Source organism: Melanerpes formicivorus, unplaced genomic scaffold (assembly GCF_026170545.1).
Source record: "Melanerpes formicivorus ecotype bairdi unplaced genomic scaffold, bMelFor1.0.p_v2 SCAF_24, whole genome shotgun sequence".
Classification (NCBI taxonomy): Eukaryota; Metazoa; Chordata; class Aves; order Piciformes; family Picidae; genus Melanerpes; species Melanerpes formicivorus.
This window is the reverse complement of record NW_027142376.1, coordinates 5,744,182-5,756,379: the sequence shown is the minus strand read 5'-3', so window position 1 is coordinate 5,756,379 and position 12,198 is coordinate 5,744,182. Positions and strand designations below refer to the sequence as shown.

The 12,198-nt window shown below is 45.7% G+C and overlaps 1 protein-coding gene across 1 annotated transcript in view; it reads right to left on the bottom strand.

Annotated features, from left to right (window-relative positions):
* STAC (SH3 and cysteine rich domain) overlaps positions 1 to 12,198 on the bottom strand; it is an 80,286-nt gene that overhangs the window by 10,216 nt on the left and 57,872 nt on the right. The window contains exons 5-8 of the mRNA XM_068152720.1: positions 11,459 to 11,574; positions 7,192 to 7,273; positions 3,617 to 3,681; positions 2,043 to 2,131 (exon numbers count right to left, since the gene is read on the bottom strand). Of these exons, the coding sequence (XP_068008821.1) occupies positions 2,043 to 2,131; positions 3,617 to 3,681; positions 7,192 to 7,273; positions 11,459 to 11,574 (352 nt within the window). The remainder of the gene's footprint in view (positions 1 to 2,042; positions 2,132 to 3,616; positions 3,682 to 7,191; positions 7,274 to 11,458; positions 11,575 to 12,198) is intronic.

The following is a 12,198-nucleotide window of genomic DNA, read 5'->3' as shown; positions in this document are numbered from 1 at the left end:
AAGCTTCTCAGCTCCAGGGCTGGATATTTGCCACCTCAGGGGTGCTGCAGAACCTCAAATTAGGCCATACAAGGAAAAGAGGCTCAGGACAGCAGAGATTGCTGTGATTTTATTGCTCTGGGAGACTAGGAAGGATTTAGATCTCCAAATACCCCTCAGTCTGGTTGTTAGAAAACTAACTTAGAAAATGCAAACTTCTCTGGCTGTCAGAGAAAGATGGCAACTGAGCCCAAGGTCTCTGCATGCCAGTGGTCTGAGCACTGAGTTTTTTAGATGGCAGACCTGCAGATTTTGCTTTCTGATATTTTTTAGCGCAAGGCTAACAGAGATGTCTCTAATCTCTACAATGGATTCAAAGTTGAAGCCCCAGCTGGATCTAGGTTACTTTTGCTGCCTAGAGGGGGCAATCTGTTTGCTGTATACCAGTGGTTGAAATCAGGCTCAAAATTTCAAAGTATCACAGTATAACTAAGGTTGGAAGAGACCTCATGGATCATCGAGTCCAGCCTATCAACACAGACCCCATGACTAGACCATGGCACCAAGTGCCACGTCCAATCCCCTCTTGAACACCTCCAGGGACGGCGACTCCACCACCTCCCTGGGCAGCACATTCCAATGACGAATGACTCGCTCGGTGAAGAACTTTCTCCTCACCTCGAGTCTAAACCTCCCCTGGTGCAGCTTGAGACTGTGTCCTCTTGTTCTGGTGCTGGTTGCCTGGGAGAAGAGACCAACCCCTTCCTGGCTACAACCACCTTTCAGGTAGTTGTAGAGGGCAATGAGGTCACCCCTGAGCCTCCTCTTCTCCAGGCTAAACAATCCCAGCTCCCTCAGCCTCTCCTCATAGGGCTTATGCTCAAGGCCTCTCCCCAGCCTTGTTGCCCTTCTCTGGACACGCTCAAGTGTCTCGATGTCCTTCTTAAACTGAGGAGCCCAGAACTGGACACAGGACTCAAGGTGTGGCCTAACCAATGCAGAGTACAGGGGCACAATGTCTTCCCTGCTCCTGCTGGCCACACTATTCCTAATGCAGGCCAGGATACCATTGGCCATCTTGGCCACCTGGGCACACTGCTGGCTCATATTCAGGCGGCTGTCAATCAGCACCCCCAGGTCCCTCTCTGTTTGGCAGCTCTCCAGCCACTCCGACCCCAGCCTGTAGCTCTGCATGGGGTTGTCGTAGCCAAAGTCCAGCACTCGGCACTTGGACTTGTTAAATGACATCCCATTGGACTTTGCCCACCTGTCCAGTCTGTTGAGGTCGATCTGCAGAGCCCTTCAACCCTCTAACTGACTAACATCTGCTCCTAACTTGGTGTCATCTGCAAACTTGCTGATGACTGACTCGACCCCCTCATGCAGATCATCAATGAAGATGTTGAAGAGCACAGGGCCCAGCACTGATCCCTGGGGGACGCCACTGGTGACTGGCCACCAGCTGGATGTGGCACCATTCACCATTTCAGAAGGTGGAAAGACAGATGTTCATCACAGAACATTAGGGGTTGGGAGAGCCTTGAAAGATCATCCAGTCCAACGTCCCTGACAGGGCAGGACCACCCAGAGCAGCTCACAAGAATGTGTCCAGGTGGGTTTTGAATATCTTCAGAGAAGGAGATACCTCAGCCTCTCTGGGCAGCCCTGAGGGGGTCAGACAGCCACTGATGATCATTGGAAGTCCCTTCCAATTGTTCCATTCCATTCCATTCCATTCCATTCCATTCCATTCCATTCCATTCCATTCCATTCCATTCCATTCCATTCCATTCCATTCCATTCCACTAATTTCTATTTCTATTCCTATTGTACTCTAAACACATTTTGAAACCTTTTAGTGTTGAGTTCTTGTCAAAACCAAAAGATGCTCGGCAGCTTTTTGTCTATGAGAGCATCTTTGTGTCTACAAATGGATAGCCCTATGAAAAATATTTAGTAGAAAGGTCAGAATGAACCCTCCCTGTCTCCCTTGAAGTGATATACAGCCATCTGGCTCTCAGTTCTCATGGGTCATATTAGCTAGCAAATATTTGGAACCTTACCTCATCTCCAAGTCTTCGTTCTCCTGTGGTACAAATTTGTACAAGGCAACATAGGTGTTCATTTGCAACGTGCTTTTATAAAATGGTCCCTGTAAGGGGAAAAAAGAGAGAGAGAGGAGTTTTAAATATCTGCCCTGTACAGCACTTTGCTTCACTTTGCTTGATACTAAGAAGCCAGGGCCTGATCTTCCTAGAAATAGACTGGAATCATCTCATTGCTTTCACACCTTGGAGGATTATGGCCCAGCTACATTGCAAGCCACTAAAGCAGTAACTGTATTCATTTAGGAAGAATATTTCTGAACCTCAGTATCAAAGGACACAATCTGCCCTAGCTGGTCTTTTGAGTGAGATCTTCAAAATGAGTCTGCCTTTTGCTCTCTGTTAGTGAATCATAGACTTGTCAGGGTTGGAAAGGACCTCAAGAATCAGCCAGTTCCAACCCCCCTGCCATGGCCAGGGATACCTCACACTACAGCAGGTTGCCCAGAGCCACATCCAGCCTGGCCTTCAAAACCTCCAGGGATGAGGCTTCCACCACCTCCCTGGGCAACCTGTGCCAGTCTCTCACCACCCGCATGGGGAAGAACTCCTTCCCAACATCCAATCTCAATCTATCCATTTCTAGTTTTTTTTCCATTCCCCCAGTCCTATCACTCCCTGACACCCTGAAAGGTCCCTCCCCAGCTTTCTTCTCTGGAGAACCCAGAAGTGCATTGCTGCCATTATATGTCTGTCATACAGTTCTTGTTATGGATGGAGACAGAGTTGAAAAGTCCGCAGGTGCATAAAAAGGGTGGGGAAATGACCTTCTTAAGGAGAAAGCTGTTTGTGCTGGATTTTTCACAGAGAAAACTTTCTGTCCTCACTTTCTCCACTGGCAATTTGGAGGGGGAGAAAAAAAAGAATGACAAAAAAAAAAGGCAGCTGTGGTGGGTTGAAGTTTTCCCCCAGCACTGACTAAATTTTAAAGGCATAGCCTAAAACCACCACAATAGCAAACCCAGCCCCAAATAATTTTCTAAATGATACCTGTGATTTTTATGCCACTGTAGAATAGAATAGAATAGAATTGAATTAACCAGGTTGGAAAAGATCTTTGAGATCATCAAGTCCAACCTATCATCCAACACCATCTAATCAGCTAAACCATGGCACCAAGTGCCTCATCCAGGCCCTTCCTAAACACCTCCAGGGATGGTGACTCCACCACCTCCCTGGGCAGCACATTCCAATGGCCAATCTCTCTTTCTGGGAAGAACTTCTTCCTAACATCCAGCCTAAACCTCCCCTGTAGTTCTATCTTAACGACATGGCCTCCAGACTGGAGCTTTTGTGTTTACAATATCAGTAAACACAAGAAGGAAAAATGAACCCTAATGGGTAAACCAAGGAACAATCCAGCCCTGTATACTGCTTCCAGCTGTGGTCAGTGTCCCATAAATGGTGTCAGGACGCGATGGTCAGATATGGGTGCTTCTCCAGAACTACTCAAGGTCCCCAGCTATCCATTAAAGCAGACTTTTATGTGACTTCCCCTTCCCACTGCATTCCACGAGGATGTGCGCCCGTACCGGGGAATGGAGGCTTTTTGGTTCTTCTCCAAAGTGTTCGGTGCCGTTTTCAGAGTATGTAAACACTGAAAGAAAGCAAATACGTGACGCTGCAGGACGGCTTTGAGACTCTTCACCCCACCTTAACCTGTTCCCTTGCTCCCCCGGATCATTTCTGCTCTCCTTTGACCCCCTGCCCATTCCCCAAAACAGCACACAGATCACTGGCACAGGGCACCAAGCAAGCCTGGTCCTGGTGAATTCCTCGTTGTAACAAATAAATCATGTTGATCAGATGAGTACACACAAGCACAGCACTGGGAAGAGAAACCAGGTCCCCTAACTGCCTTCTTCTGGTCCAGCAGCCTCCCCCTCACACTGACTGCTGTAGGTTCCTGTCTAGCACGAGCAGTGTTTCTGTTTGCAAGCACCTGCAAAACCTGATGACCACATGTAAGTAATACTGTGTAAAGCCCCCTTCTTGCCCTCTAAATATTTGATAGCCTCCTTCTTTGTTCTCTCCCCCTCCAGCAGTCCTTATCTGAGGGACACTGCCTCTTTCTGATCTTCTAGGAGGTACTGGAATTGCTTTCACATTGGGATGGGTTATCTGAGACACAGGCCTGTACGTGTGCAACGCTGCTTTAAGTTACTAAACCAGAAACTCACAGAGTAAGACAGCAGTCACAGCACCCAGCATGCCTGATGCCTCATCAGTTACCCTCTGCTGTAATGGCTTCAGGAGCAGATTGATGCTTGTTTGACACATATTACAGTCCAGAAGTCCAATGTGTGAATGTGAAGGCAGCATGTAACTTGATACCTGCAGCATCTAACCTGAAAATGCCTCAAGTTGTGACCAAGTGGTCTGACCTCGGGGGGCTCACTGTGCTCCTCACCAAGTCCTGTGGCAGGGGGACTCTCACCCTTCAAATGGTCACTAGTAGTAGAAGGAAAAACTTAAAATAAAATCAAATTCTGGTACCTTGTAGTACAGGATTATATGGATATCTGACATCTGCACAGAGGGGTCTAAAATGCTGCTGTTATACAACCTGGCAGTGTTTAGGTCCTATTCAAATTGCTATGCTTTGGTTTTGTATCCAAAGGAAAAGGACTTAGGGGGGTCAAGTGGAAAAAGTCCTGGTGAGCTATGAGTTGGGCAACCAGGAGCATTTGGGGCTTGCAGAAAGTCATTCACCAGATGAAGTGGAAGTATTTCAGCATCACATTTTGACTAATTTCTGCTTGGAGAGAAAAAACAAAGCTGAGTTACTAATGTGCAGTCTCCTGAGCTGGGGAGCTGATCCAGCAGGTGAAGAGGGAGCTGGACTGCACCCTCAGTGGTCTGAGAAGTGCTCAAGAAGCCTGAGGTTGGAGGGAGGATATCCCATACTTGACTTGAGGGGTACGTCCTGGAATCCCTGTTGATAACAGGCTCATACACACCACTTAAAGTTTACTTTGGCTTGTGTTACAGATGGCAACTCACAGAACTGAAGGAGTACAACCAGCCTGAAGAGGCTGAAGGGCTGGGGATTAGGAATGCCACCTTACAGCTGGGAACTAGGAAGCCTTACTTCATAGTGGGCATTCCACAGCCTGACCAAAGAAGCTTCCCTTGCGACTGTTCTCACAGGAGGGATGGCCACACACGTGCTGGGTCCTTCTGCAGGCTGTCTTTTCTGCTGCTTCCCTTCCAGCAAAGAGTCTTCCCCCCACCCCCCAATATTTCACTAAAATCTTATTTGCAGAAGACTTTATTTTTTTTTCTTTTTTTTTATTGGAAAAAGAAGAAAATGAACTGGAATGGATCTGATTCATCAAGGCAGTGCTAAAGAGGCAGTGGACAAGTAAGGCAAGAGGAGCGGTGAATCATCCTGTAACAACATTTTGCATTTACTATATTAGATTTTTAATCTCTCTTTAGCTCATGGACTCTGGATGTTACTAGGAGCTCGATTCTCAAGGCCATGGAGGTAAGCAGCTCATGTCTCCACACAACAGAAATTAATTTATTTTCCTATTTGTTTGCCCTAGGAGCAGCAGACAAATAAAAAGGCAAGAGGAAGGAATTTCTTACAGTCCAAAAAGGTTTGGGTTTGGTTTTTTTTCCCCACCATTTCCATAGCTTGTGCAAACAGTGAGGGCAGTTTATTAAAAACCTACCAAGGGGAAATTTTTTGGAGTGACTGATGCATAATTTATACCCTGAGCCTCTGAAGGATGGCTTGTAAAAAGCCAGTGCTGATCAAAGGAATTGCTAATGTGCCGGGGAAGTTATTTGGAGGCTCAACACACGCTGAGTTTTTCAACTAATCTCCCTGCGTAATTTCCTTGAACGCCTTCCAGGGCACTCAGTGAATGCAGATCCCAGAGGGGGAAAAAAAACAACAACAATATTTCTTTGGGTTTCAGAAATGAAACTACTGATCAACAATGAAGTAAAAAGTCATCTGAAAACTCAAGCAGGGCCAAAGAAATCTCAGGTGGGCAGGAGAAAACAACGTGAAGCAGACTGAATGCTTTTGCCTTAATCGGATCAGGTCAATCTGCACTTGCAAGGCAGAAGAACCTGAAAAATGGTCAGGAGAAAGCAGATAACATAGATGAGATGTTCCCAAAACGAGGGCGAGAAAGTGACTGAACAGAGTGAGAAGTGATAGGGCCAGGAAGGGTGGAAAGGAATGAGGAGGTAGCACAAAATGGAAATAGACCTGAAGCTGGCATTTCACCTACGGGAACTGATGGCAGAATCTAGGGAGCACTGGGGGTGCTGTGAAGAAGATTTACTCACTGTGAGTTACCTTTTTTTAGTATATATCTCATGTGAGATTCAGCAAAGCAGCCTTTCAGTGCTGCTACAATAATTGCCCTGATGAAACCTGAGGTTTTGCTTAGTGCTCCAGAACCCTTTGCATTTAATGCTTTCCTCACCATGATGGAAATCAAGAACAGGGTCACAAACATCATCCCCCAGTGGCTGAGATTTTTTTCTAAGCTCTTGATTGGGATGATGGTCTCAAAATCCCATCATACTAATGCTGCAAAAACATTTCTCTTCTATTGCAAAGCAGACAGCAAAATTGGGTTGTTCACATTACTGGGCACATGCTATAGCTGTACTGAGAAGCTGCAATTATAATCAGGATTTATTGTGCTGGATGCTTTACAGATACATGGATGCTATCTGATAAACTTCCTGCCCTAAAGAAGTTTTGGTATGCAGAGGCATGTAGACAAATCAGACATATGGAAAAGCAAGAACAATTTTTGTTCCACTTTGCCACAGTGGAAATGAAGCACATGAAGTGATTAATCTAAAGTCATGCTCATGGAGCATAGGAGACAGGGAACGGACCTGGACCTCCTCCAGTGTCAGGTCCCAGCAACCTGAGAAAGCTTTGGTGGCTTGGGTTACATCAAAATGGCAAAAAGCATTCCTTGAGGTTTTGCACAATCTACACCCCCACACACACCCTCTGCTCTGAAAATCAGAGCACTGCTAAAACCTGGACAGGCCATAAACACATGTGAAATGGGCTGGACACAGGCCTATACCTCTGGAGATGCTCTCCTGGCCTGGCAGCACTCACCGCTGTTGCTGCGCTTCCTGCTTATGTCAAGGGTGCCTGCCGAGCTACCACCTTCCTCAGGGACTTCTGCCAGGTCAGCTGTCTGCAAAGGAGATGGGACAAGCCAGAAAAGGTGAGCAGTGAAGTGAAATAAGACCACAAAAGAGTCTTCAGGAATGCAATACTTGGGTGCTATCAGAGCTGGGCAAATCAGCCTCATGGGATTGCTCATAACACTGTCTCTGGTGATGCAGAGCAAGTATCTGCTTCACAGGGAGCAGGAAAAGCCCAGAAAGAACTTCAGACCAAGTTCACAGCCTGCAGAACAAAAGATGTGTATGAAGTGAAGTCAAAGTGAAGGAGGAAAGGGTTACGTTAAACAATGTGGTTCCTGTGTAAAACAAGGGGCTTGGGGGAATCTGTAGATCCTGCAGGTGTATGAAGTAGGTATCTCCCAAGCACATTGGACAATAATTGTAAGAATTAATTTATTAACCCTGACCACATTGTTCAGCAGAATCCCTGTGATGTAAGGGTGATTTCAACTCTGTTAGCATGCTGTGAAAGAAGGAGCTGGAATATGACAGGAGCTGATTAAGCCAGTCATCAAATCTCGGCTCTCACTTTCCTATTAAAGAGTCTTCTGACTGGTATGGTTAGGAAAAAAATCACACAAATGTTGTTGGTAGAGTCACTACAATTCCTTATTTGTACCACATTAATGTCAGTCATGATTAGGGACCCATTGTTCCAGGGTGTTGGAAACCGTGGGATGACAATCTCAAGCCTCAGTAGTGTGCTCTGCATAAGGCACCAGATTCTTTGCTTGGGTAGTCAGCTTCTCCGTGCAGAGCCTGACAGGAGCCAGGAGCTGCTCCAAACAACTCTACACATATCTGACCTTACCGAACTTCACTTTCTGAACTCTCCACACCTGCCTTCTTTTGGGTGATAACCACAAAGATTCCAAATACTGAGCCAGGTGCTCTCTCTAATCTGAAAACCTGCCCCTAGGCTTTATTTATTTGTTGTTAACAGGAGTTTGAGACACATGGAAGGGTTTAACTTCCATGACACTTTGCAATCCTACTCTACACACAGCTCTGCCCATTGTTTTGCAGACCTTTGCCTGCACTGCAGCAAGAAAGGCTCAGTGGGGAACATTCACTGCTTTTGTTCAGGGAGTACAAAATCTGAATTGCCTTACAGATTTGTTTTTTCTTTTACTAGTATTGACAGCAAAGCTTTTCTTAGAAAGTACTTGGACAATTTTATTTCCTGTGTCTAGTACTTTTCTAGCTACTTCTCCATCTAAAGGTACTAATGAGCAAAGAGATTTATGCCACAGGTATCTTGTGGCTACCTTTCTTTTCCCCCCCACCTTGATGGTTTAAGAGTCTTCTACTTTACTGCTTTGTTATGTCTTAAGACTCAGCCTTTTGCAGCAGGTCTTGCATAGTAACAGCAATGCTAGTGGGGAGTTGGTGTAGAGCCTATCTAGGGGGTTTAGGCTTGCTGGGTGGAGAAAGAAAATATTATCTTTGTGGAAATATTAAGTTCTAGCTATTTTTCAGCTCACTGGTATGATGTATTCCTCAGTCTTCACAGACTAGCTTCATAATTGCTGATTAGCTTCATATTTGATTGGGTACACTATGAGATGTGCAGTGACTGTTTCTTCAGCACATATCTCACCCAAAACCTCACTCCTGAAGTGTTCTCAGTTACCTTTGATGATTTGTTGGTCCAGATCTATATGACAAAGGGTGTAATGGAAATGACTAAGCTGCTTTTTAGAGAAGCTGATCCACAACAAAAAAAAAACCCTAGCAAGAGCTGGAATCACATTTACATCACCTCAAGTGACTTCCTCTACCAATGTGGGTTGCAGAAGCAGAGTTTTGAAGGAAGCAGTAGGCTTCTGCAGCATATGGCCACTTTCTTTTATGGGAAATACAGAATTTGGGCTGCAAAGTCACAGAGGGTTCATCTACACTGCTCAGTCCTGTTAAAAATATCTTGGCTAATTTGGATCAGGATGGCTATCCCTGCTCTGTGCAGAGCCATGGCAGCCTGCACACCACCTGCAAGGTGAAGTAGGATCCCAGTTGTCCCTTGTGCCCTTGATTTGGTGAAATGACAGAGCCTTGAAGCACACCCCACCACCTAGGGCTGGGGGAAAGCACAGCCACAAGCTCCTATGGTGCTCATAGCTGCACGGCTACTTCTGCTTTGAGAGGATGCACAGACGTGAGGACCACTGGTGAAGGATCTTAGTCCTTCTGCCTTATTAACTGCACACATACTACCAGCTGACCTGCTCTGGTGCATTTTCACCTGGGCTTTAGGGTCTCTGCGTCCTATCTCTGCCCTGGTCATTGGTCAGTGCCTGCTCCTGGGTCACACATCACAGTAGTAAAGCTTTGTGGCCTCATAATTTGGATCAGGGTTGTGCCTGCCCCTGATTTTAGTCTTTTTCTCAATCCGTAGGCTTGAACTGGCAGAAGTTATCACAGAAACATCAAAGAGAACCCAGAGGATGTGGTTTCTCGTGTCTATTTATCCAGTTCTTTAATGTTTCCTATTTTCTGTACCCTGATACATGCTGTATTCTCTCTCAGCCTCAATACCCTGAAGAAATACCTATAATGAACTTGTGCTCCTCATTCTACACCCACACCCCACCTAGTTATGATTGGCTCCTGAGGGCAAACTGACACAGCATTTGTGATTTCTAGGCTTGAGTTGTCATTCATAATTCAACAGAATGCTTTATTGATTTAGAAAGCAATAATTACATTTGTAGAGCTTCTGTTTCCATGTAAATTAAATAATTGGGGGGGGGGGGGGGGGAAGAAAAGAAAAGAGCAGAGCTGTAATCACAACACGACAGGTGGCAAAGTAATTTTGAGTTTTAAAAGAGAATGGAAATTACCAAATTCCTTCTAAGGCACAAACAAGGGTGAATAGAGGACATGTCCTTTAATAACTCCCTTGGAGCTTTCACTTAGTTCTTGTTTAAAATTATCTCTCTTTTTTTTTTTTCTCCTTTCCCCCGATGTGGCACAAATGGACATCTGTTTAGAGGCCACCTATACCACCAGAGGTTACAGATGAGTGAAAGTGCATTTCAGTGCCAGGGAAATGTTGTGCCAAGCATAAGTAGGTAAATTAAACATGGAAGTGTTCACCCTGAAACCTGGAGAAAATGTCTCTCTGTGCCTGTGCATTTTTATCCTGAGGTGAGTGCAAGAGAGTGCCAGATAACGTGGGCCTGATTTTTAGACAGGACAGGCAGCTTAGCCTCTAAGTGTAGCAGGCAGTGATTTCTCTTTTCTTTTGGCATGGGATGGGGGTGTGTGTGTGTGGAGTGGAGAGGGTCTGTTGGCGACAAAAGACAGCCTCAAGCACAGGCTTAAGTGCCTGTTTATGAGAGTTGAACAGGTACGAAGCTTTCCTTCAGCACCATGACAGAGCTCCTGATTTCATGGGTCCCAATGCTGCTGAAACAACCTTTCTGTAGGAAGAAACTGACAATTTTTTACTGTTGAACTAGGGATGGATTTAATAAAGGCATGGCTAAGGTAAATACCGTTTCCCTTGTCTTCTCTCTCCAGCCTTCCTGTCATGATCATGAAGAAAGTGACTTCTATGATAAAAGATGATGAATGCAAACATGAATGTGAGAATCTGGTGTCTGGGATCAGGAACCTGAGCACACCTGCCTGCGCTTGGGTTTTAGAGATGGGAGCCCAAATCTGTGAGGCCTCCTTCCTGAGTCTACACTGCAGGGGTAGAGCTGCCAGTCCACTGCCTTCTTGCAGTAGCAGTGGCTTCATTTTAGCTGGGCTTGTACAGTGGAGCTTGCACTTCTAAATCTAGGCTCTCAGGACTCCAACCTATTGCTCTGGCATGAAGGGTAAATACCCACCACCACCACCAGGCAGGATGCATCTGCTCCAGTGTGACAGCTAAATGTCTTCATTCCACTTTGACTTGTACATGCACATCAAAAGAAAGTAATTTCCTTTTCCAGTCTGATAAAAGGAGATTATTAGCTTAATTTGTGTTTTTTCTCTTTCCCTCAAGAGTCATCTAAAAGCTGATTACAGCCTGGCTTTGAAAAGGTAACATTTTTTTTGGGCTTATTTTGGAAGCTGTGAGTGAGGCTGTAATGTTTTTTTGACAGCTTGAAATACAAGTTTGGTGAATCCTGATGCTAACTCTCATGGATGAACAGCTGTTACTACTCCAGAAAGAAAACAGAAGGAAGATGTGGGGTACTTACAGAGTTTCTGTTGGGAGAGTCAGACCCACTTCCAGAGCTGCTCTTTTTGGTTTTCTGGGCTAAGGAAGTCCCAAAGCGGAGAGTTTCATACACAGGGTCAACCTTATTTCCACAGGCTGCAACAGAAGGAGCAAAGCATGCATTAATCCCTGGAAGTAATTTCTAGTCACATTCCTGCTCCACCTGGAGGAACACCTGCCTCTTCTTGTACTTTGACACAAGCTGAGAGACTATCCTGATAAAAACACCTGTGGTGAACTTAGTGGAACTGGCTTTTGCTAGCCATGATCTGCTGCCTCTCTGCTCCTATGAAGATCATCCTCCCCTCCTACAGGCTGTGTCCCTGCCACTGCCCTGCTTCTCTTCACCTGCCATCCCTCTTCCCCAGTCACCACTGATGCTGCCTACACTGAAACAAGGAAGACAAAGCACCAAGAGCCTTTAATCCATATTTTCTGCTTCTTTTTGACACTGATCTTTTAGAAGGCTCTCAGCAGTAGACGCTTGAAGGTAAAACCCTGCAATGCATCTGAGCATCCTTTTGGCATAGGTGAGCCCTCACCTTTATCCATCTACCTTCACCTTACCCATCTACCTTCACCATGCTCCCACCTCGCTGGTGGGGATAAAGGAGATTGCCCAGACCTTTCCTGAAAGGTACTGACATCCTTGCTGTGTAGCCATATGGGGTCTGGAGGCAGGTACCTGCTGTTGGGAGCATGCTCCAGGTTGCCTAGCTC